Source organism: Bombina bombina, chromosome 1 (genome assembly GCF_027579735.1).
Source record: "Bombina bombina isolate aBomBom1 chromosome 1, aBomBom1.pri, whole genome shotgun sequence".
Taxonomy (NCBI): domain Eukaryota; kingdom Metazoa; phylum Chordata; class Amphibia; order Anura; family Bombinatoridae; genus Bombina; species Bombina bombina.
In genome coordinates, this window is record NC_069499.1 from 1,049,626,325 (window position 1) to 1,049,652,007 (window position 25,683).

The 25,683-nt window shown below is 39.9% G+C and overlaps 1 protein-coding gene across 1 annotated transcript in view; it reads left to right on the top strand.

The window, feature by feature from the left end:
* The window catches only part of ACOT8 (acyl-CoA thioesterase 8), an 80,598-nt gene that overhangs the window by 8,356 nt on the left and 46,559 nt on the right, over positions 1-25,683 (top strand). The window contains exons 3-4 of the mRNA XM_053689463.1: positions 1-56; positions 23,436-23,593. The exon at positions 1-56 is cut by the window's left edge and continues 170 nt beyond it. Coding sequence (XP_053545438.1) covers positions 1-56; positions 23,436-23,593 — 214 coding nt within the window. The remainder of the gene's footprint in view (positions 57-23,435; positions 23,594-25,683) is intronic.

Sequence of the window (25,683 nt, forward strand, 5' to 3'; positions counted from 1 at the left end):
GTTCCCCCGCCAGAGGATCTTCTTACCGGAGAAGAGCTTATACACAAGTATTTAAGGTAAGTACTATTTTTTCATTTATATTGATAGTTGCCAAATGTCTTCAGTGTTCTGTTATAGTACAGGATGGCTTAAGTTAACCAATGATTTTTTTTTCTACCTCTATTGATATTACTGTGCAGGTTTGCTAGTGCTGATGGGGTAATGGACTTAAAAGGCAATGTGCTCTGTTGTGTAATTATGTGAGCTCTAGTAAGAAAGTGCAGGTGCTTGAGAAAATCTTTGTTGGGTTGCTCTGTGTTCCTGCATGATGCAAGGGTTTTGACGCTTTATTAGGGCTCTGCTATTTGAACTAGTAATGTATAGTGTCTACACTTGCACAGGACATGAATTAATTAGCGTGTGATATTTAGTCATGTGAAAAAGAAAGTACACCCTCTTTGATTTCTATGATTCTACGTATCAGGACATAATAAAAATAATCTGGTCCTTAGCAGGACTTAAAATTAGATAAAATACAACAACACATGACATATTACACCGTGTCATGATTTATTTAACAACATAAAACCAAAATGGAGAAGCCCAAATCATTACCCCTCCACAACCATGCTTGACAGTTGGTATGAGGTGTTTGTGCTGATATGCTGTTTTTGGTTTTCTCCAAACGTGGCACTGTACATTATTGCCCAACATCTCAACTTTGGTCTCGCCTGTCCAAAGGACATTGCTCCATAAGTCTTGTGGTTTGTTCAGCTGCAACATTGCAAACCTAATCCGTGCTGCTTTGTTCCTCCTATATTGAAAAGGTTTTCTCCTGGCAACCCTTCCATACAAACCATACTTCTTCAGTCTTTTTCTAATTGTACTGTCATGCACTTTAACATGCTAACTAAGGCCTGTAAAGTCTGAGATGTAACTCTTGGGTGTTTTGCTATTTCTCTGAGCATTGCATGGTCTGACCTTGGGGTGAATTCGCTGGGACGTCCACCCCTGGAAAGATTGGCAACTATCTTGAATGTTTTCCACTTGTGAATAATCTCACTGTAGAATGATGGACTTTAAATTGTTTGGAAATGGCCTTATATTGATAGGTAGCAGCAATTGCTTCTGTATAATCATTGTGATGTCTTTCCTCCTTGGCATTGTGTTAACACACATCTGAATGCTCCAGATCAGGAAACTGCTAAAATTTATAGAGGTGGTCACACTTACTGATGATCAATTAATCAATGGCATTTGATTAGCAGCACCTGGCTGCTACTAAGCCTCTTAATTCATATGGAAGCAGTAAGGGTGTTTTTCACTTATGGCTTCTCCATTTTGGCTTTATTTTCGTTAAATAAATCATTAAAAGTTAGTGTAATATTTCATGTGTTCACCTGAGGTTGTATTTACCTAATTTTAAGACCTGCTAAGGGCCAGGTGATTGTTATTATGTTCTGATATGTAAAACCAAAGACTTCAAAGAGAGTGCACTTTCTTTTTCACATGACAGTATGCTTTTTTTTTTTTTTGCTTTAAAGCAGTGTTCTTCTATGGTATTACAATATTTCTGTACAGGCTGTAAAGTGACTACATGTGCCATGTTATAACCTACTGTTTCTTACAAGGTTGGAATAAAGGCCCCATGTTCAGAAAGGAGACTTCCTGTGTTGTGTGTGCACACAAAATGGTTCCACAAATTTCTGTTAAACCAGCCTTGATATTGAGGAGTGAGATGCACATTTTTAGAAGTCAGCTAAAGTTTATTTAAAGGGACAGTAAACCTCAAAAATAATGTTATATAATTCTGCACATAGTGCAGAATTATATAACATTATATTAGCCTTATCTTTATAAAACCTAATATTCCCTTTGATTTGTTTAAAAAAATGACTGTTTTTCAGACCCGCTCTCTGTGCTCTTCTGAGCGGGTCTGTTTTTATAACACAGCGCATCGGGCCAGCTATCTAGTCACAGCCCGGCCCGACCGCGCCATTATACTCAGTGCAGCTCGCTCCTGCTGTCAGACAGAGCAGGAGCGAGCTGCACTGAGTATAATGGCGCGGTCGGGCTGTGACTATACAGCTGACCCGATGCGCTGTGTTATAAAAACAGACCTGCTCAGAAGAGCACAGAGAGCGGGTCTGAAAAACAGTCATTTTTTTAAACAAATCAAAGGGAATATTAGGTTTTATATAGATAAGGATAATATAATGTTATATAATTCTGCACTATGTGCAGAATTATATAACATTATTTTTGAGGTTTACTGTCCCTTTAAATGGATCAGTGCTGAATAATAGAAATAGGTGCCAGTAATATTTTAGGGACCTTGACTTCCAGCATTTTGTAGAACCCTGCATAGACCTGACCTCTGAGTCAAAATATTCTGGTCTGGTATTCAATGCTCAGCCAGAAAAGCTGTCCACAAATGACTACAAGGTACACAGATTTAATAAGATAGGTTTGTGAGATGAAGTTATGAGCACACAGCTGACAACTAGAATTCATTTTAAGATACAGGGTCACATTTCTTGGAAAAATGAGAGATAACGTTGAGTCCAGGGCTAAATAAAACATTTTTTACTTTTTGTTTGCTTTTTATTCCTAATGAATGTTAATTCTATTTCTACCAAAATATTTTAGTACTATTCTCGTAAGTCTCATTTGGTAATTTAGCATCTATAGGGAGCAAAGTGAAAAAACAAAACAGGACATCTTGCCCCCCCCCATTAATACTTACCAGTGAGAACGTCACAAAAAAGACCACTCTCCTAGTTACCTGTTTAAAGGTAACCTTCTTTCTGTTCCTACTCCTAGTTCTGTGCAACCTTCAGATGGACAGGGATTAGGAAGCTTCCTTTCTTACTTTTTATCTGTAGGCCTTTTGCTGCGTTGTATTTTTATTTTTTGCAGCAGGTTTCTGTTTGTGTCTCCTGGTCAGCTATCCTGAGGTTTATTATTTGTTTTCTAACTACGTGGGAGCGGTGTCTAGGAGTTATCCCTTTGGGGGGATTCCAGCAGGCGCCGCCGTGTTGGTCCGTTGTCGATGGGAAGTGACGTTATCCAAGTGCAATTTACAAAGCACGCTTTCGAACATTACTGCCATCTATATGTTGCTGATGGAATGATCCTACGATTGCTAAAGCTTGGAGCGTGTTTTGGCTTTTTATTCCCCCCCCCCCACAGTAAGCCTCAGTCTTTTTAAGATATATTCTTATGTGTGCTGTTTATAAGCCTGATATGCTTATTGCAAAGTTTGTTTTGTGCTGACTGCAGTTTTATCACATATTATTAACCCTTTGTTGGGAAGGGTGTTTGCTGCAAATACTTTTAAAGCAGCTATTTTCAGGCTAGGTACTTGTTGATTTGCTTCTTATAAGCTATACTATGTGCTCATATGTGAATTTCTTTGACTGTTTGTGGATGAACCACAGTTATTGCCAGCTGCCCAGGGACCATCTATGCCCTTAAAGGGACAGTCAAGTCCAAAAAAAAACCTTTCATGTTTCAAATAGGGCATGTAATTTTAAACGACTTTCCAATTTACTTTTATCACCAATTTGCTTTGTTCTCTTGGTATTCTTAGTTGAAAGCTAAACCTAGGAAGGCTTATATGATAATTTCTAAGCCCTTGAAGGCCGCCACTTATCAAATGCTTTTTTATTTGCTTTTCACAACAGGGGAGAGCTAGTTCATGTGAGCCATATAGATAACATTGTGATCACGCCCGTGGCTTGTGGCAGACACTGCACTAATTGGCTAAAATGAAAGTCAATAGATAATAAAATGTCGTGATTAGGGGGCTGTCAGAAGATGCTTAGATACAAGTTAATCATAGAGGTAAAAAGTATATTAATGTAACAATGTTGGTTATGCAAAAGTGGATGCTGCTATCACTAGACTTAAATGTATAGAAAACAACGTACCCAACATACACACCTAATTATTCTATACTACTTGTACAACATCCCGGTGGATTCCAAATTAAAATTTGCATATACTAATAACATTAAAAACATACTGTTTTACTATTAAAATAGTTCCCTGCTGCAGAGTCCGATCCGCCCTCCATTAAAGCAGTAGTTAGTCTCAGGAGCAGATCCAATAAGCGAACTGCCCAGCTCCAGGCTAAGCCTAATAACTCATACAGAGGAAGACAGCTTTGTTATAACTGCTTTTAAACCAACATAATCAGAGACACTCTCTTTATTTCCAACACGGACCTGTGGAACTATTTTCTCCATTATTGACAAACAAACTCATCTTAGGCTGCGATAGTAGCCATTACAAAGGAAGAATTTGTTTGTTTGGTAATCGGCTATTACTAATAGCAACCACAAGGACACAGTTTTCATTGTAAACCTCTGACCGGTTAAACACCGGTTTGTTTCAATCTAAAAAGTCTATTTTCCAGTCTGACGGTTCAACGAACTGTGCCGGATACTTCTTTCCATGTACTACAACACATCCGTAGATAGCTATATCAAGAAGGCTTGCTAGCATCCATATTAACTTTCAACCCTTTGGATACATAAGGGTTTACCGATCTTACCCTATAAGTATTTGCCGTTTTTTCGTCAGAATCAGTGACCTGCTATTACCCGTGACCCAGAAGTTTGGTCCAAACACAGGCAGCAACACAGGTTTATCCTGCAACGTAACTTCTGCACACGAAACTCCTTAATATCTCATTGCCACTTGGCCAGCAAAGTACAACTCATTGTCAAGGTTTGCTTTTTAATCCACTGCAGTGCGATAACTTTTTTTTATATTTCTAAAATAGCTCAAGCTCATTGGTTATATTTTATATGTTACGCTCATATTGCTGTACTTACAAGTGAAAATTATAGTTACAAAATTTGCAACAATCGAAATAGATACTCATTGTCGCTTGTGTTTGATGTATCAGATGATGTTTTAGTTTGATGTGTAAAGTGAATGTCAATTTTCAGCAATGAGTGCCCGGTTTTTAAAAATACTTTTAACAGGGGCAAATTAATTGATGAAAGTTTACATTGCACAGGATTTGTAGAAATACTTACGGTGCAATGTAAATTTTCATCAATGAAAGTGCCCCTGTTGTTAAAAGTATTTTTAAAAACCGGGCACTCATTGCTGAAAATTGACATTCACTTTAATAATTGATGCGCATATATTTCCTTATTTTTTATATAATAGTTACCTTTAGAGTGTTTGCTATTATAAGAACATTGCTATATTCATGTCATGTGCATAGACCATTATATTTTTAATCATATCAGTAAAGTACTACTTTACCCAATTCATTTTATTGTGTTTTAAGCACATATACATACACTAATAATGGTATATGACTCAAATCATTAGCACCTTTTTCACTTTTCAATTAATCTAGAGATATCATAAGAACTAATAGCTCCTCTTTTTTGAACACACTCACTCAAAACTTTTGAAATGTTATATTATAATCACACTATTGAGTAATTCGCACAGACCCTTTTCTTCTATAAGGTACGACGAGTCCACGGATTCATCCTTTACTTGTGGGATATTATTATTAGTGGCAAAGAGCACCACAGCAGAGCTGTCTATATAGCTCATCCCTTAGCTCCACCCCCCAGTCATTCTCTTTGCCTACTCTAAGTACTAGGAAGGGTAAAGTGAAAGAGGTGATAAAATATTAGTTTTTAATTTCTTCAAGCAAGAATTTGTTATTTTAAATAGTACTGGTGTGTACTATTTACTCTCAGGCAGCATATTGATGAAGACTTCTGCCTGGAGGATGATGATCTTAGCATTTTTAACTAAGATCCAGTGCTGTTCCCACAGAGGCTGAGGAGTACAGGAAACTTCAGTGTGAGGAACGTTTTCATGCTATACAGCAGTGAGGTATGTTCAGTCATATTTTTCTGGAGAGACTGTGTATTTCAGAAAGGCTGGCAGTATACCCATGAGGGTAAGCAATAATCCTAAAACCTAATAAGAAGGGCATTACTAAGCTTGCATAAGGGGCTAATTACAAAAATGGTTGACACTGAGTTGTAAATGTTTGTGGGCAAACGTTTTTATGAACTGGGAGTGCTGTTAACGTTTTGTGGGCAATAACGTTTTGGCCAACTTTATTGAGGGTACACTTGGCTTATATTTTGGGTCTCCGAACCCACATGGCTAGTTAAAACCGCTCTGGTGCGGTTCTTTGAGGCTGTAGAGACATTGAGTGAGATGGGCGGGGCCTATTTTCGCGCCTCAGATGCGCAGTTTCTCGCAGCAAGCTCTAACTCCTGAGGGCCCTGGTGAATGTTTTGGGCCAAATTGAGGCTTTAACCCCACATTTGCTATCCCTGAGGGCAGGTAGGGCCACAGCAGGGCTGTGGCAAGGTGCTGAGGGTGTTTTTTTCCGGATCTGGGCCTATTTTCAATCCGGTTTGCACATTAAAGGGTTAAATGTTATAATTCCTTGTGGGGCAATCTTAACTACATATATTGTGCCTGCCTGCAAAATTTTGAAAAATTTGGTGCGTTTTAAGGCCGTTTTGCAGAACGTGTATGCTTTTTTTCCTCTTTAAAGGCGCAGTACCGTTTTTTAAGATTTGTTATTTATTTCACTAAATAAAGTGTTTTCATGCTTGTTTGTAGTCATTACTAGCCTGTTCAACATGTCTGACATTGAGGAAAGTCAATGTTCAATATGTTTAGAAGCCATTGTGGAAACTCCACTTAGAATGTGTCCCTCATGCACTGAAAGGTCAATAAATTGCAAAGAACATATTTTAGCTACTAAAAGTATGTCGCAGGATGATTCTCAGTCAGAAGGGAATCGGGTTATGCCATCTAATTCTCCCAAGTGTCACAACCGTTAACGCCCGCACAAGCGACGCCAAGTACTTCTAGTGCATCTAATTCTTTCATCCTGCAAGATATGGCCGCAGTTATGAATACTACCCTCACAGAGGTTTTATCTAAGCAGCCTGGGTTGCAGGGGAAGTGCAGTAGGTCTGGTGTGAGAACAAACGCTGAGCCCTCTGACGCTTTATTAGCCATATCCGATGTACCCTCACAATGTTCTGAATTGGGGGTGAGGGATTTTCTGGCTGAGGGAGAGATTTCTGATTCAGGAAATATGTTCCCTCAGACAGACTCAGATATGATGGCTTTTAAATTTAAACTAGAACACCTCCGCTTATTGCTCATGGAGGTTTTAGCGACTCTGGATGATTGTGACCCTATTGTAGTTCCAGAGAAATTGTGTAAAATGGACATTCCTAGAGGTTCCTGCCTACACTGATGTTTTTCCGGTCCCTAAGAAGATTTCGGACATTGTTACTAAGGAGTGGGATAGACCAGGTATTCCGTTCGCTCCCCCTCCTACTTTTAAGAAAATGTTTCCCATATCAGATGCCGTGCGGGACTCGTGGCAGATGGTCCCTAAGGTGGAGGTAGCTATTTCTACCCTGGCTAAGCGTACAACTATACCTATTGGGGACAGTTGTGCTTTCAAAGATCCCATGGATAAAAAATTAGAGGGTCTCCTGAAGACAATATTTGTTCATCAAGGTTTTCTTCTCCAACCTATAGCGTGCATTGTTCATGTAACTACTGCAGCGTCCTTTTGGTTCGAGGCTCTGGAAGAGGCTCTTCAGGTTGAGACCCCATTAGATGATATTCTGGATAGAATTAGGGCTCTCAAGCTAGCTAATTCTTTCATTACAGATGCCGCTTTTCAACTGGCTAAATTAGAGGCGAAGAATTCAGGTTTTGCCATTTTAGCGCGTAGAGCGTTATGGCTTAAGTCCTGGTCTGCTGATGTATCATCAAAGGCTAAGCTTTTAGCCATCCCTTTCAAGGGTAAGACCCTATTCGGGCCTGAACTGAAAGAGATCATTTCAGACATCACTGGAGGGAAAGGCCATGCTCTTCCTCAGGATAAGACGAATAAGATGAGGACCAAACAAAATAATTTTCGTTCCTTTCGAAACTTCAAAGGTGGTCCCTCTACCTCTTCCCCTGCCGCAAAGCAAGAGGGGAATTTTGCTCAATCCAAGTCAGTCTGGAGACCTAACCAGACTTGGAACAAGGGTAAACAGGACAAGAAGCCCGCTTCTGCCACCAAGACAGCATGAAGGGGTAGCCCCCGATCCGGGACTGGATCTAGTAGGGGGCAGACTCTCTCTTCGCTCAGGCTTGGGCAAGAGACGTTCAGGACTCCTGGGCTTTAGAAATCGTAACCCAGGGGTATCTTCTAGATTTCAAAGATTCTCCCCCAAGGGGGAGATTCCATCTTTCTCAATTGTCTGTAAACCAGACAAAAAGAGAGGCGTTCTTACGTTGTGTAGAAGACCTATATGAAAAATAAAGTGGAATAAAGTGCGCACACAGCCCGTGAGTCTTATACTTATACACTACCTAAGTAAGTGATACGATCTGGAGATGAGAGCAGATACACTTGTGAAAATTGTGAAAAGTGTTAAAATATGAACACATTATCTTTTCAGTTACGAATAAGATTATTATTGTTATTATCGTTAGGGTAAAGAAATAAATGTCACACTTCAAATGAGGATACAATGTAGATATAACACTAAGTAAGGTCTGTAATACTAAAGGAAAAATATAGATCTATTGTGTTATAAAACATACATGTGGTCAGGCATAATAACTGATTACATGTAGAATAGAGACTATTATAATACATGTATCTTGCTTATGTTTTTTATGTGGGTATATTATATTGTTGTACATATTGTGATTTTTATTTTGAGGTGCATAACAAATGTTTTTATTGTGATTGTTATATTACTGTTTTTTTATTTTTTATATTTTGTATTTTCTATTTTTAATGTCAATCTGATATTATGGGTTGGCAATGTTATGGAGGTTGATACAGAGATATCTATATTTATTTGGGATTTGCTCAAATGGGTTGTGTTACATATGAGAGCTTTGTATGTAGGGGTTTCCATGCCTACCAACTGCTGACCTGTGCAACATGTGCTCACACTTTAGAAATTAATTATCCTATCAGATTTAGTCTTATGTGTTCTATTGTCTTTATAAAGCAAGTGTTGTTAACATTTTAACATAGCCTGAGGAAACAGCCCTGTGGTGGCTGAGAAACATGTCGCTGTTTTAAATAAAAGTTTTTAAATATACACTTGCTTTTTCACATTTATTCTGCTCCTGTTGGGGGCAGAGTGTGTGTGTATATATATATTTTTTCTGCTAGTCTTATCTTCCTAAGTGGTGATTTTCTGCATCCTGCTAATTGGATTCCACAGTCCACTGGGCGGCTGAGAGGTCCCAGTACTGCTGATATTGCACCTGGAGGTACTTTGTTTCCTGTAAGTACAACCTTGAATCCTTTCTTATCTGGTGTACAAACGTTACTGGGCTATGTGTGTGCCTTTTTTGCCCTTATAGGCATCATAGGATAGGCCCCCGCCAAGGATCATCTTTATCTGGCTGGAGATACTAGTGAGCTGGACCACTGCTTGAAGTTCCAGGCTGCCACAATAGCACCATTTGGGTGCGCCACGTTTGTGAGTATATTTCCTATCCTGCTGATGTTTTGTATCCGACTGCCGTGACGTTACTAGGCCATGTTGGTGCCTCTGTGCTTCTTTTTCTTATAGATCACGCTACACCAGGATGACCGTCCTATGACAGAGAGCTGCCTTCTATCTTTTGGATCATTATTCGTGCAGACATTTTGTTATTTGAATACACCAATATCATCTGGGTCCACTTCTGAGCATATCATCTCTAATAATCTGATATGTGTGCCAGTTTTATTGTATATTCTCTTAATTATCTGTATAATTCTACCTACCTGTTTGCTGCATATTGTTAGCGCCCCCTAGGAGTGTGGTGTATATTTTGTATGCACCACCCTCCTTATATCTTTTGCTAGAAGACCTATATACCATGGGAGTGATCTGCCCAGTTCCGAAAACAGAACAGGGGCAAGGGTTCTACTCCAATCTGTTTGTGGTTACCAAAAAAGAGGGAACCTTCAGACCAATTTTGGATCTCAAGATCCTAAACAAATTCCTCAGAGTCCCATCCTTCAAGATGGAGACCATTCGGACTATTTTGCTGATGATCAAGGAGGGTCAATATATGACCACCGTGGACTTAAAGGATGCGTATCTACACATTCCTATCCACAAAGATCATCACCAGTTCCTCAGGTTCGCCTTTCTGGACAAGCATTACCAGTTTGTGGCTCTTCTCTTCGGGTTGGCCACGGCTCCCAGAATTTTCACAAAGGTGCTAGGGTCCCTTCTGGCGGTTCTAAAGCTGCGGGGCATAGCTGTGGCGCCTTATCTGGATGATATCTTAATCCAGGCGTCGACTTACCAACTAGCCAAGTCTCACACGGACATCGTGTAGGCTTTTCTAAGATCTCATGGGTGGAAGGTGAACGTAAAAAAGAGTTCACTTATCCCTCTCACAAGAGTTCCATTCCTGGGAACTCTGATAGATTCGGTGGACATGAAAAATCTTCTGAAGGAGGTCAGGAAATCAAAAATGTTATCCATCTGCTGAGCTCTTCATTCCATTCCTCGGCCGTCAGTGGCTCAGTGTATGGAGGTAATCGGCTTAATGGGAGCTGCAGTGGACATAGTTCCGTTTGCTCGCTTGCATCTCAGACCACTGCAACTTTGCATGCTCAAACAGTGGAATGGGGATTATGCAGATTTATCTCCTCAGATAAATCTGGACCAAGAGACCAGAGACTCTCTTCTTTGGTGGTTGTCACAGGATCATCTGTCCAAGGGAATGTGTTTCCGCAGGCCAGCGTGGGTCATAGTGACGACGGACGCCAGCCTATTGGGCTGGGGTGCAGTCTGGAATTCCCTGAAAGCACAGGGTTTGTGGACTCAGGAGGAGGCTCTCCTCTCGATAAATATTCTAGAACTGAGAGCGATATTCAACGCGCTTCAGGCGTGGCCTCAACTAACGTCGGCCAGATTCATAAGATTACAGTCGGACAATATCACGACTGTATCATATAGCAATCATCAGGGGGGGACAAAAAGTTCTCTAGCGATGATAGAGGTTACCAAGATAATTCGATGGCGTTCAGCAATCTATATCCCAGGAGTGGAGAACTGGGAAGCGGATTTTCTAAGTCGTCAGACTTTTCATCCGGGGGAGTGGGAACTCCATCTGGAGGTGTTTGCACAATTGATTCAGCAATGGGGCACACAAGAATTGGATCTGATGGCGTCTCGTCAGAACGCCAAACTTCCTTGTTACGGGTCCAGGTCAAGGAATCCTCAGGCAGTACTGATAGATGCTCTAGCAGTACCCTGGTTGTTCAACCTGGCTTATGTGTTTCCACCATTTCCTCTCCTTCCTCGTTTTAATTGCCAGAATCAAACAGGAGAGAGCTTCGGTGATTTTTATAGCACCTGCGTGGCCACGCAGGACTTGGTATGCAGACCTGGTGGACATGTCATCTCTTCCACCATGGATTCTGCCACTGAGACAGGACCTTCTGATTCAATGTCCGTTCCAGCATCCAAATCTAGTTTCTCTGCGGCTGACTGCCTGGAGATTGAACGCTTGATCTTATCCAAGCGGGGGTTCTCTGAGTCGGTCATAGATACCTTGATTCAGGCTCGAAAGCCTGTCACCAGGAAAATTTATCATAAGATATGGCGTAAATATCTTTATTGGTGCGAATCCAAAGGCTACTCATGGAGTAAGATCAGGATTCCTAGGATTTTGTCCTTTCTCCAAGAAGGATTGGAGAAGGGGCTATCAGCTAGTTCCTTAAAGGGACAGATATCTGCTTTATCAATTGTACTGCACAAGCGTCTGGCAGATGTTCCAGACGTTCAGTCGTTCTGTCAGGCTTTAGTTTGAATCAAGCCTGTGTTTAAACCTGTTGCTCTGCCATGGAGTTTGAATTTAGTACTAAATGTTCTTCAAGGGGTTCCATTTGAACCTATGCATTCCATAAATATTAAGCTTATATCTTGGAAAGTTCTGTTTTTAGTTGCTATCTCTTTGGCTCGAAGAGTTTCTGAACTATCTGCGTTGCAATGCAACTCGCCTTATGTTGTTTTCCATGCTGATAAGGTGGTTTTTGCGTACCAAACCTGGATTCCTTCCTAAGGTTGTTACTAATAGGAATATCAATCAGGAAATTGTTGTTCCTTCTCTGTGTCCTAATCCTTCCTCTAAGAAGGAGCGTCTGTTGCACAACTTGGATGTGGTTCGTGCTTTGAAGTTTTACTTGCAAGCAACCAAAGATTTTAGTCAAACATCTTCTTTGTTTGTTGTCTATTCTGGAAAACGTAGAGGTCAAAAAGCTACGGCTACCTCTCTTTCTTTCTTTTTGGCTGAAAAGCATCATCCGTTTGGCATACAAGACTGCTGGACAGCAGCCTCCTGAAAGGATTACAGCTCACTCTACTAGAGCGGTGGCTTCCACATGGGCTTTTAGAAATGATGCTTCTGTTGAACAAATTTGTAAGGCTGCGACTTGGTCTTCGCTTCATACCTTTTCCAAATTTTACAAATTTGATACTTTTGCTTCTTCGGAGGCTATTTTTTAGAGAAAACTTCTTCAAGCAGTGGTTCCTTCTGTTTAACCATTTGTCTTGTCCCTCCCGTTCATCCGTGTCCTGTAGCTTTGGTATTGTATCCCACAAGTAAAGGATGAATCCGTGGACTCGTCGTACCTTATAGAAGAAAAGTAAATTTATGCTTACCTGATAAATTAATTTCTTCTATGGTACAACAAGTCCACGGCCCGCCCTGTCATTTTAAGACAGATTATGTTTTTTGATTTTAATCTTCAGTCACCTCTGCACCTTGTAGTTTCTCCTTTTTTCTTCCTGTACCTTCGGTCGAATGACTGGGGGGTGGAGCTAAGGGAGGAGCTATATAGACAGCTCTGCTGTGGTGCTCTTTGCCACTTCCTGTTAGCAGGAGGATAATATCCCACAAGTAAAGGATGAATCCGTGGACTCGTCGGACCATAGAAGAAATTAATTTATCAGGTAAGCATAAATTTACTTTTTTATTCATTTTTATCATTGTAATTCACACAGATCTTTTTTTTTATTCAATTGTTTTTATTAATATTCAATATATGTTTTTCACTATTGCATCACTATTTTATATAATGATAAAATATATTTCTTTTATCATATAGTGAACATCACCAACATTTATTATCACTATAATATTACCACAAGTAATTCTCTTTTCAACCAGCTTTTTAGCGCTCCCCTATCTTGTATTAAAAATAACACTTCCTGTTGAGCCGTATAACGCTCAAGAATCACATTAAAATAAGGGGCGTAATTCTTAATGCGTGCCTTTCAAACATGAGCGTTGCGATAGTTAACAGATTGATAAGCCATGTCATATTGGGCGTTCCCTATTAAAATTGACAGCACAGTCATGTAATTTTTGCATTGCCTAATTGCAAGCCGTAGTACCGTGTCAAGTTCTGAAAAGACTGAATTTTGACAAGACCGCCAGTTCTGTGTCATTGATTTCTAAATTTCGCCAGTAATGTTTTTGCAGTTCCTAAGCAATGTGCAACTGTCCACAATACTTGCTGTTTCTCAAATTACTTTTTCTACATAAGTGCTAAACTTTATTATCATGTGGAAAAATGTAGTTATGCTGTACTGTAGAAATCCGGATGATTCAGCATCAATAGTTATTTCAAACCTGCCTGTTAGTCTGCTTTAGATTTTCTATTTGTGGCTCAATTTTAAGATTAGGATAGAATTAGTCTGTACCAGTCACATAAGTAATCTGATTTGTGCAATTGTCCATCTCATACAAAATAAGAATTCATAACCGTATTGGAGCAAAACAAGTATACTTGCTAACCTGCCTATTATATGTCACCAGTAACTATATCATAAAACGCATAATTGTGACTGATGAGGAAAGAAAAATAACATTGTACAGTGATGCCTAAATCTAGGAATCTAGCTAATTAAACTTATAAATCAATTTCATTTTATGTATTATATATAGTTAAAGTCATTATGCACTGGGATATGTTTAGTTATTTGTACACGTTTTTTCTTTCATAGCACTATTTAATATAAGAAAACAATTAAACAATATTATGTGTCTGTCCATAACATTAAAATGAACAATGAATCTTCTATTAAGATGGTTTCAGTACTTTTTTGCAGGGACTTGGATTGCTGGTTAGATGTTAAAGTTGTAATGCTTGTGAGATATTCCACTATCAGACCAAACTTGGCCAGTATTCTTCTTATCCCGGCATCAAGCTGAAATGATAGGGAATATCCCAGGGAGAGTTCGCAAAATGAGGTAAGCAGTACTCACAATAGGCAGGGTAGCCTTTGGCGGCAACAGGTAGGAAATCGAGCGGTATGGCAGTTCAAGGGTAAACAAACTAATAGAATGGTCAGGCAAGCAGAGTTCGATAACAGTATAGCAAACCTATGGTTCAAGAGTTAAACAGACAGAGTTCAGCAACTGTATGGCAATCCAGTATTTTAGGGTGAAGCAAGCAGAGTAGTCAGACAGGCCGAGTTCAATAACGTTATGGCAATCCAGTACTTTAGGGGTTAAGCAAGCAGAGTAGTCAGACAGGCAGAGTTCAATAACGTTATATCAATCCAGTATACAGAAATAATCACACCCAGCAGCATACTAAGTAATACCTATACTTGGGCAGTGATAGGTAGAAAGCGAGCAACTTACATAGGCGCAGAATTCGCTACAGGAGATCCTAACCGGCTTCAGAATGGAAGGAGTGTGCAGTGATGACGTCACCATCTCACGCACACAGGAGCCGACTCTCCCCTAGGCAACGATCAGAACAGCAGGCGCTGAGTCCCTAGCAACAGCTAGAGCGACATGACATTGCCCCCCTCTCAAGGGTTCCCTCTGGGAACCAGAGTCGGCCTCAAAGGAATCTGGAGACCAAAGAAGGAGCATGCACATCACGGGCAGGAACGATCCGCCACAGAGTAACCCTTCCAATGTACCAGATACTGCAGTTGTCTGCAACCTGTATCTGGAGTCCAGGATCTTAGCAACCTCATATTCAGGGTCACCACCGACCAGGAGCGGAGGAGGAGGAGCCGGGTATATCCTTTATGTAAGGCTTGAGTAGTGAGATGTGGAAGACTGGGTGTATGCACAGAGTTTTGGACAAGGCCGCTTTGTAGGCAACAGGAGACAGTCTTTTCAGGACTTTGTAAGGACCGATAAACCTAGGCCCTAATTCATGACTGGGTTTACATAGACGAATATGTCGAGTAGAGACCCAACTGAGATGGCACGTACAGAAGCTCTATGATAATCAACAGACCTCTTGTATCTAGAGACAGCTGAACGTAACTGAGAGCGAATACATTGTCAATGAGTGGTGAGATTAGTAACGTGTCGGTCTGAGCAGAAAGAGGGAAGGCACGTGGTTGATTACCTGCTGCAGCTTGAAATGGAGAACATTGTAGAGAAAAGTGCCAATGAGTGTTCCTTGTCAGCTCAGCTAGGGGTAACAACTCGGACCAGTTGGTATGGAGAGAATTACCAAAGGTTCTAAGATAGGCCTCGAGATCCTGATTTACTCTCTGTTAACCCATTAGTCTGAGGATGGTAGCCAGAAGACAAGGAAACAGTGGTTCCAATCAACTTGCAAAATGCTCTCCAAAAGGTAGAGATCAATTGTGGACCTCTGTCGGAAACAATGTTCATGGGAATGCCATGAAGTTATACCACATGCAAGAGAAAAAGAGATAATTCTTGGGCAGAAGGCAGTTTCTTTAGGGGTACAAAATGAGCCAGTCTGGAAAATCGACCCACCACAACACAGTCCTTATCAGACCTGGATGTTTTGAAAATTTACTATCATGAGCCCAGGAAAGCACGGGAGTGCGTAGATTCAGAGGTACAAAAAGGATATCGGGAGCCACAGGGGCTTCAGGAGGCTTTCTAGACTGGGCACGTTGCAGTCTTTGAAGAAAGGTGGTGTTCAGTTGAGCAACCACACAGGAGGGGGTATGATGTGTTCTTCAGAGGAATCACTAGAGTGAGTAAAACTGACGGGAAAGGGCGTCAGCCTTCTCGTTTTTGGTCCCAGGAAGATAAGAGACCACAAAGTTAAAACGGGAGAAGAACAAGGCCCACCTGGCCTGTTGAGGATTGAGTCAATGAGCAGTCTTCTAGGTAAGTCAGATTCTTGTGGTCAGTGAGAATCTGAATGGGATTGGCGGTGCCCTCTAGCCAATGACGCCATTCAGTAAAGTGTTTAGAAAAAAAGGCGGTGCAACTTGGAGGTTAAAGGATCCCATTGGGTTAGAACTGCTCCAGCCCCTATCTCGGAGGCATCAACCTCTAAAGTGAACTGCAGATCAGGACAGTGGAGCACAGGAGCAGAACAAAAGGCTCTCTTCAGCCGAGAGAAAGCATCCATGGCTTCAGGAGGCCATTGTTTAGAGTCCTTGTTCCGTTTTGCCAATTCAGTGAGTGGAGCTACTGTTTTTGAAAATCTCTGTAGCTCCTTTAATGAAGTGGGTCGTGTCCATTCCAGAACTGCGGTGAACTTAGCAGGATCCATGGCAAAACCCTTCTTCGAGGCCAATTGTCCCTCAGCCCAGTCGAACTGTGGATTGTGTATACGAAGCCAAGGAAGACCAAGGATGACAGGCTGTGCTGGGGAATGAATTACCTCAAACTGCATCTGTTCGGTATGAAGGACTTCCACAATCAGGGTCAGGGGCGCCGACTCGAAATGGATTAACCCTGAACCAAGGGAAGTGCCATCCAGAGTAGTTATTTTGAGACGTCTTTTCTGCAGAAGAGGCAACCCAGCCTGAATCATAAAACGGTGTTCCCGAAAGTTTCCAGCTGCCCCTGAATCAATGAAGGCTTGAGTGTGGACAGAATTCTGTAGGAAGGTAAGGGTGAAAGATACCAGGATCCGAGAGGAGTGAGGGAATTTAGTAGTGATCATGCTTTAGAGGCACCCCAGTGTTATCCTCTAAGCATGGCTTTCTTTTCCCGGCCGGATGTCATAGTTTAGTTGGTGGGAGTTAGAACCACAATAAAAGCATAGTCTCAATCTCCTTATTCTCTGTGGGTTTGAAGGAGGAGAGATCCATGGGTTCCTCTACTATGGTAACTGGAGGTGTTGAAAGGGTAGAGGACAGTGCAGAGACCGGACGAATAGAAGGACGGGAGGGAAGGATTCTCAGAGTTCTGTCTCTCTCAGCTTTTCTCTCCTGGAAGCGAGAGTCTAGACTGATACAAAGTGTTATAAAGTCGTCCAAGAAAGAAGGAACATCACGATAAGTAAGTTCATCTTTGATGCGTTCATGTCACGAATGAAGCGTTTCGTGAGCATCTGAGCTCACTTCATCAGAGGTTGACGTAAATGGAGAGTGGATTACCTAAATAAGAGGCTAATTATTCTAAAGAAATTATTCATAATATGAGATATTAAAAATGTTCCCAAAACAAGATTGTGATTTCATTAGCACCCTTTTGAATAGATCACTATTTCTGCATTCTGCGCAACTTTTAATCTCACACATTTATTTATTTATATATATATATATATATATATATATATATATATATATATATATCTATATCTATATATATATATATATCTATATATATCTCAATACATTTCCTAATAATGATGAATTAAACTCAACTTTAAAAATTAAAAACAAGATTTTAAAGATGAAAATTCTTTAAAAATTTAAGTAGGTTAATTAGGGCGATAGTCACAATAGAAACAATCCAGAAACACTGGACCGCTATTACAGCAACAAAAGCACTACTACGTATGCATAAGGGAGTGTCTAGCAGTGAAAGTAACTGCCCCTTAGCCCAGCCCTTCTTGCATCTTGATCGGTCACAGTAATGTCCAGCCTGGAACTGCTTGAGTGTTACTGTGACGTAGATGATAGTACGGCTACTACTGCGCATGTGCTGGCGGCCATGTTTGGAACTGCTGATTTGTGCGTACGATCGCACTTATTGGAGGATTAATGGACACTTCTGAGGGGCTAGGGCTACATTGGAATATATAAAAGAGAAATTTAATAAAAACCTTACACTCTTGGATGAATATGTTATGTCATATGGCCTCAGTCATTCATCTGGTCAAATGGGAAAGATTGTGTATGAGACCTTTTGAGATGTACTTCATTCTTCATTATGAAGGCAAAAACTTCAATCTCTCTCGAAGAATACCTTTTCCTCCTCAAATCAGGCACCTTCTATAATGGTGGATTCAAGATTCAAATCTTTTAATAGAACCATAATGGGAAATGCTTTAGACAGACTCAAGCAAGACATGATGGGGTGCAATTTCTCAAGAACCGTATGTTCTGGGAATTTGGTCTCTTAAAGAACGAAACCTGCCCTCCAATATTCTAGAAATCAGGGCATCGTTCCAAGCTCTCTATTTTCACACTTGCCTTCAGAGGAAGTCAATCAACATTCTAACAGAAAACGGGACAGCAAGTTCCTAGATCCAATTCCAAGGAGGGACAAGGAGCCAGAGAATTCTGAGGCAAGTATCTCCAATCCTAATTTGGGGACAGAATAATGCACAGAATGTTTCAGACGTTCACCTACTGGGCAATCTAAATTTAGAGGCAGATTAATAAAACGTGTTCAAATCTTGTCAACAGAATAGCAGCTGAAGAAGGAACTATTCTTTCAGATAATGCAAAGATGGGGTTTGCTAGAAATCAATCTTATGGCATCAAGCTGCAACCATCAATTTAATTTGTTTTACACCAGGTATCCAACACACAAAGCCTTGGGAGGAACAGATGCTCTGGTACAGCTGTGGAATTTCAGCCTCATTTATTTGTTCCCTTTTGATCCCTCTGCTTCTGCGCAGAATACAAAAGGAGATGGCAACCTTTATTGTGGTTCTACCATCTTACCATCTTAGCCACGAAGACCTTGGCTCCCTCTTCTTCAGAGATTGGCAAGCGCTCGAGACTGCAGTCTCCTTCCGCATTGCTGCCTCTTCTTGTCAGGCAGTGTGAGGTTACCACAGGCAGACATAGTGTCACAAGGGGTGGGAAATCTCTGCTAATATAGGGAGCTATGGAAACTTAGCCAGGGGAGGGGTGAGAAGGGATTTGCAAACGCATATCTCAGCCCCCATGCCACTTACTGGGGTAAGTGACTCCTTGTTTGACAGAGGGGAGTGTGTATCTGGCACGAACAGAGATATGGGCTTCCCCAGGTTAAACAGTACTTTAGGTGCAGTGTGTGTGTTGTGTGTTTTGTCTACATAAAAAAAAAAAGATATTTCCATTTTTAGTTGATCACCTGCATTTTACATGCTTGAGACCCCAAACTTAAGAGGAGTGTCTGCCCTTTCAAATGAGTGGTACCATACCCCTGTAAGAAGCGAATCTTCACCCTTTTAACCCCTTCACCCAATCTGTATATATACGTCTTGCAGGTACTCTGCTCATCATACCGCTTAAGCTACAGCCAAGAGCTGGAGTTCCTGAAGCTCCAGACATCTGCCGCATATGGAACCAGAGGTGCTCCGGTTCCATATGTGGGCAAATGCCTGATCGTTGCAGATGGCGACACTGTGTGTGTCATAGTCTGTAACGATCATTGCTGGTGCCAGCAAGAGGTGGGAGGCAGGTCAGCGTCCCAGCAGCGGAGGGGGAAAGAGAGTAGGAGAGCCCTATGCTACAGAAAAAAATAATAAAGGGACAGGGAGGGATGGGGCAGCTACACTACAGAAAAAGGGGTGTGGGGGGGCCCTAAATAATTATTGCGGGAGGTGGGGGGCCACTACACTACAGAAAATAATTTAAATAAAAATAAAATAATAAAAAATTAAAATAATCATTTTATAGGTACTGGCAGACAGCTGCCAGTACCTAAGATGGCAGATATAGTTAGAGGAGGGAGGGTTGGAGAGCTGTTTGGGAGGGATCACGGAGGCTGGAGGGTAAGGGGGATACTTGGACACCTTGTAAATGGTGACTGGCTGAGCAGAATATGGCCATATTGTGTGACTAAGATCCCAACTTTATTTAAAAATATAAAGAATATTTAGCAGGCAAAAATTGTTTTGCAGCATATGTAAATATGTTAATATGTTCATAATCTGTTAAAAAATATGTGGACTATTTTGGTCATTTTGGCAGCACTCCTACAATATGTGTGCTAATATATAAAATGTTGTTTTTCAGGTGTGCTTAACCAAACCCCCTTGTTGTATGTCTTAAATTTCGGGGAGATGACAAAATCCCTTTGGTTAAAGCACACCACCCTGCTCAGGTGTGTTCCAGACAATGTGATTGTGTTGTGTATATATAAAGCCAGGTAGTCTGATTCTGTGCAGTCATGATTTGAGGCATAGTACTGCAGTGTTTGAATTCTGTATTGGTATACTAGAATCGAATGAGACAGCCCAGTAAGGCTAAACTGTATATATATAAAGCTAGGGAGTTTCATTCTGTGCAGTCATGATTTGAGGCAAAGTACTGCAGTGTTGGAATTCTGTATTTGAATATTAGAATCAAATGATTCAGCCCAGTAAAGCTAAACTTTATAGTGTTAGGACCAGTCTAATTTGGGACACCTTGTAAGTGGTGACTGGCTGAGCAGAATATGGCCATATTGTGTGACTAAGATCCCAACTTTATTTAAAAATATAAAGAATAGTTAGCAGGCAAAATTTTTTTTGCAGCATATATAAATATGTTAACAATCTGTTAAAAAAATATGTGGACTTAAGTGTTTGTATGTGCACCAATACCTGTTGTTGTCTTAAGGGGGATACTACCCTGCAGGATTTTTTTTTAAAATAAGCCATCATTTTTTATATTGGCAGACTGTCAGTGTGGGTGAGAGAAGAGAGCTGTTTGGGTGGGAAGTGTTAGGTGTGAATGTAATCTCTACACTAAAGCTAAAATTAACCTTACAAGCTATCTGATTAACCCCTTTACTGTTGGGAATAATAGAAGTGTGGTGCGCAGCTGCAATTAGCGGCCTTTTAATTACCAAAATTCAAGGGCAAAGCCATATGTCTATTTCTGAACAAAGGGGATCCCAGAAAAGCTTTCACAACCATTTCTGCAATGATTGCACAAGCAGCAAATTATCTTTTTTTAAAAAAATGTTATTTAATCGCGTTTGGCTGTGAAATGGTGGCATGAGATATACCAAAATGGGCCTAGATCAATACCTTGGGTTGTCTACTTAAAAAATATATCGTTTTGACAGGTAAATAAAATAACCATGGCTGTATTTCTATTTAAATGGAGTGATAGCACTCCATTTAAAAAATGCTAAAAATTATCCGCTATTTTGGGTAAGTTTTTCTCTGGACGTCCCGGTAGTGAAGGGGTTAAAGGGACATAAAACTCAAAACTTTTCTTACATGATTCAGATAGAACATACAATTTTAAACAACTTTCCAATGTACTTCTATTGTCAATTTTTTTTTTGTATTCTTGTTAATCTTTGTTGAAAAGCAGGAAAGTAAGTTAAAGGGACAGTCAACACTAGAATTTTTGTTATTTAAAAAGAAAGATAATCCCTTTATTACCCATTCCCCAGTTTTGCATAACCAACACTGTAATAGAAATACACTTTTTACTGCTGTGATTACCTTGTATCTAAGCCTCTGCAAACTGCCCCCTTATTTCAGTTCTTTTGACAGACTTGCAATTTAGCCAATCAGTGCTCACTCCAGGGTAAGTTCACGTGCATTAGCTCAATGTTATCTATATGAAACACATTAACTAATGCCCTCTAGTGGTCAAAATGCATTCAGATTAGAGGCAGTCTTCAAGGTCTAAGAAATTAATATGAACCTCCGAGAATTAGCTTTCAACTAAGAATACCAAAAGCACAAAGTAAAATTGGTGATAAAAGTAAATTGGAAAGTTGTTTAAAATTACATTCCCTATTTAAATCCTGAAAGTTTTTTTTTTTAACTTGACTGTCCCTTTAAGGAGTATGCATGTGTCTGCAGCACTATATGGCAGCGGTTTTGCAAGACTGTTATACATTAGCAAGAGCACTAGATGGCAGCACTATTTCTTGTTATGTAGTGTTCCAGACAGGTACATGTTCACGCTACCGCTATCTAGATATCTCTTCAACAAAGAATAACATGAGAATTACATAAATTTTATAATAGAAGTAAATTGGACACTTTTTTTCTTTTTTTTAATTGTATTCTCTATCTGAATCATCAAAGAAAAAAGTGGGTTGCATGCCCCTTTTAAAGCAGCAATAACCTGCACTTAAAAGTGCCGTTTAACCTGAGGAGGAGAGGATATCAAATAGAGCGGAGCCCCTATCTCTCCCTCAATTTGTATAAGAACAAGTGATCCCCTCATAAAAAAGAGGGGGAGTCCATATTAGTGGTCAATTGTTGATCTAGCACAAAGAAGGGGGAAATAAAAGCTCTGTTAGAGAGACCCTCCCTCAAGGAAACACCTTTTTATAGGGATAGAAATGTAAACACTGAAATGCGCATGGGTGCATTTCAACTTTTTAAATAGAAGCATTTTTATTTTTCAGTGGCATATGCAGATATTCTGTGAGGGCCCATGCACCACTATTCAAACACCTCACCTTATCAAAGAGTCAAAAGTGGCTTGTATGACACAAATGAATTCTTCATAGGCACAATACACACCACCAACAGCTCTCTGAGCTTGAATACTGGTGCACAGGCCCTCACAGCATGTGTATAGCACTGAAAAACAGCAATAACTTTTTTTTTAATAGCAATCACATTCAATTATTGTTGTTATTGAAAATTATAGATATGAAGGACCAGTCAATACAATAGATTTGCATAATCAACAAATGCACGATAAGAAGACAATTGGAAAGTTGTTTAAAATAACATGCTGTATCTGAATCATGAAGTTTAATTTTGACTTGAGTTTCCCTTTAATGTCTGTGTTTTGGGAAGGTCAACAGATGCTGCATATGGGACAACAAGGTTTAGATTTCAAACAGATAGGGAATAATGACTCTCATGCTGTTATTTACTATGTGTGCCATAGAAAATAACAAATTGATTTATTTTCTGCTTTTCAAACGGTGGTTGTTTTCCTATATTACAATATTTCTGTAAACTGGTATTATTTGTGTGGGTAGCACACAGAAAAAAAAATTGAAATTCATGTGTAATCGTAATGAGGGACAAACAACTAAAAACAGCTCCTTCAAAGGGGTGTGAAATGGCTCATCAGCTTAGTGGTTAAATGGACTTACAAGTCACTATTGCAGGCATTTGCAATGCAAAAAAATAAAATAAAGTCTGTTTTTATCATTACTGGTTCAAGGTACTATTCTGGGGCTGTACAACTCTAGCAAACTACTCTCATTTATGTCCCTTTTTAAGTTACTATATTTTATTAATTTTATTTTCAAGGTGTTGTTGAAGTCCTTTGGTAAAGTAAGTTTAGCTTTTTCTTCCTCTGTTTGGGTAGAGATCCTTCACTTGTGGATAAGCACAGGCTGGGTCTGAACAAAATCTTGGCGCAGGAGGTTCCAATCCAAATCAAACCAATTAACCCTCCAGACATGTTTCATCGTCAGCCACAGGAACCAAAACAGATGTTCTGGGTGCGAGCAAAGGGGCTCATTGGTGAGTAAAATAACAAATGCTATATCAAAAGGAGTTAGTTGTACAAATAGGTTTTAAGCATGATATTTGTGGGCGAATTGAATAGATAAATTTTCTTTCATGTAATTGGCAAGAGTCCATGAGCTAGTGATGTATGGGATATACAATCCTACCAGGAGGGGCAAAGTTTCCCAAACCTCAAAATGCCTATAAATACACCCCTCACCACACCCACAATTCAGTTTTACAAACTTTGCCTCCTATGGAGGTGGTGACGTAAGTTTGTGCTAAGATTTCTACGTTGATATGCGCTTTTCAGCATTTTGAAGCCCGATTCCTCTCAGAGTACAGTGACTGTCAGAGGGATGTGAAGGGATTATCAACTATTGAATGCAATGGTTTTCCTCACGGGAGATCTACTTCATAGGTTCTCTGTTATCGGTCGTAGAGATTCATCTCCTACCTCCCTTTTCAGATCGACGATATACTCTCATATTCCATTACCTCTACTGATAACCGTTTCAGTACTGGTTTGGCTATCTGCTATATGTGGATGGGTGTCTTTTGGTAAGTATGTTTTTATTACTTAAGACACTCTCAGCTATGGTTTGGTACTTTATGTATTTATATAAAGTTCTAAGTATATGTATTGTACTTATATTTGCCATGATTCAGGTTTCAGTATATTTCCTTTTAAAGACTGTCAGTTTCATATCTGGGAAATGTTTTTTTAGGAAAAGGAAAAAAAAATTTTTTTCTTACCTGGGGTTTAGTCTTTTTTTCATTTGACTGTCTTTTAAATTTGCAGGCATAATTAGGCTCACGAGGGCGCAAAATGCCAAAGTTTATTGCGTCATTCTTGGGGCGAGATTTTTTTTGGCGCAAAGTTACGTTAGTTGACGCAAATTTCTTTTATTCCTTCTTTAAGGTTTAAAAAATTGTATCCTTTGCCAGCAGTTTCTTTAGAGTTTTGGGAAAAGATCCCCAAAGTTGATGGGGCTATCTCTACTCTTGCTAAACGTACTACTATTCCTACGGAAGATAGTACTTCTTTTAAAGATCCTTTAGATAGGAAACTTGAATCTTATCTAAGGAAAGCTTATTAATAGTCAGGTCATCTTCTCAGGCCTGCAATTTCTTTGGCTGATGTTGCAGCTGCATCAACTTTTTGGTTGCAACATTTAGCGCAACAAGAATTGGTTTCTGATTTGACTAGCATTGTTCGCTTGCTTCAACATGCTAATCATTTTTTTTGTGATGTCATTTTTTATATCATCAAAATTGATGTTAAATCTATGTCTTTAGCTATTTTAGCTAGAAGAGCTTTGTGGATTAAATCTTGGAATGCTGACATGACTTCTAAGTCCAGATTGCTATCTCTTTTTTTCCAAGGTAATAAGTTATTTGGTTCTCAGTTGGATTCAATAATTTCAACCGTCACTGGGGGGAAGGGAGTTTTTTTGCCTCAGGATAAAAGACCTAAGGGTAAATTTAAAGCTTCTAACCGTTTTCGTTCCTTTCGACAAAATAAGGAACAGAAACCTAATCCTTCCCCCAAGGAATCTGTTTCCAATTGGAAGCCTTCCTCAAATTGGAATAAATCCAAGCCATTTAAGAGATCAAAGTGAGCCCCCAAATCCGCATGAAGGTGCAGCCCTCATTCCAGCTCAGCTGGTAGGGGGCAGATTAAGATTTTTCAAAGATGTTTGGATCAATTCGGTCCAAAATCAATGGATTCAATTTTGAATCGATATGTAAGAGTACCAACTTTCAAGATGGTGACTATAAGGACTATTCTGCCTTTTGTTCAGCAAGGGCATTATATGTCCACAATAGACTTACAGGATGCATATCTTCATATTCCGATTCATTCAGATCACTATCAGTTCCTGAGATTCTCTTTTCTAGACAAGCATTACCAATTTGTTGCTCTTCCTTTTGGCCTAGCGACAGCTACAAGAATCTTTTCAAAGGTTCTCTGTGCCCTACTCTCTGTAATCAGAGAGCAAGGTATTGCAGTGTTTCCTTATTTGGACGATATCTTGGTACTAGCTCAGTCTTTACATTCTGCAGAATCTCACATGAATCAGCTAGTGTTGTTTCTTCAAAGA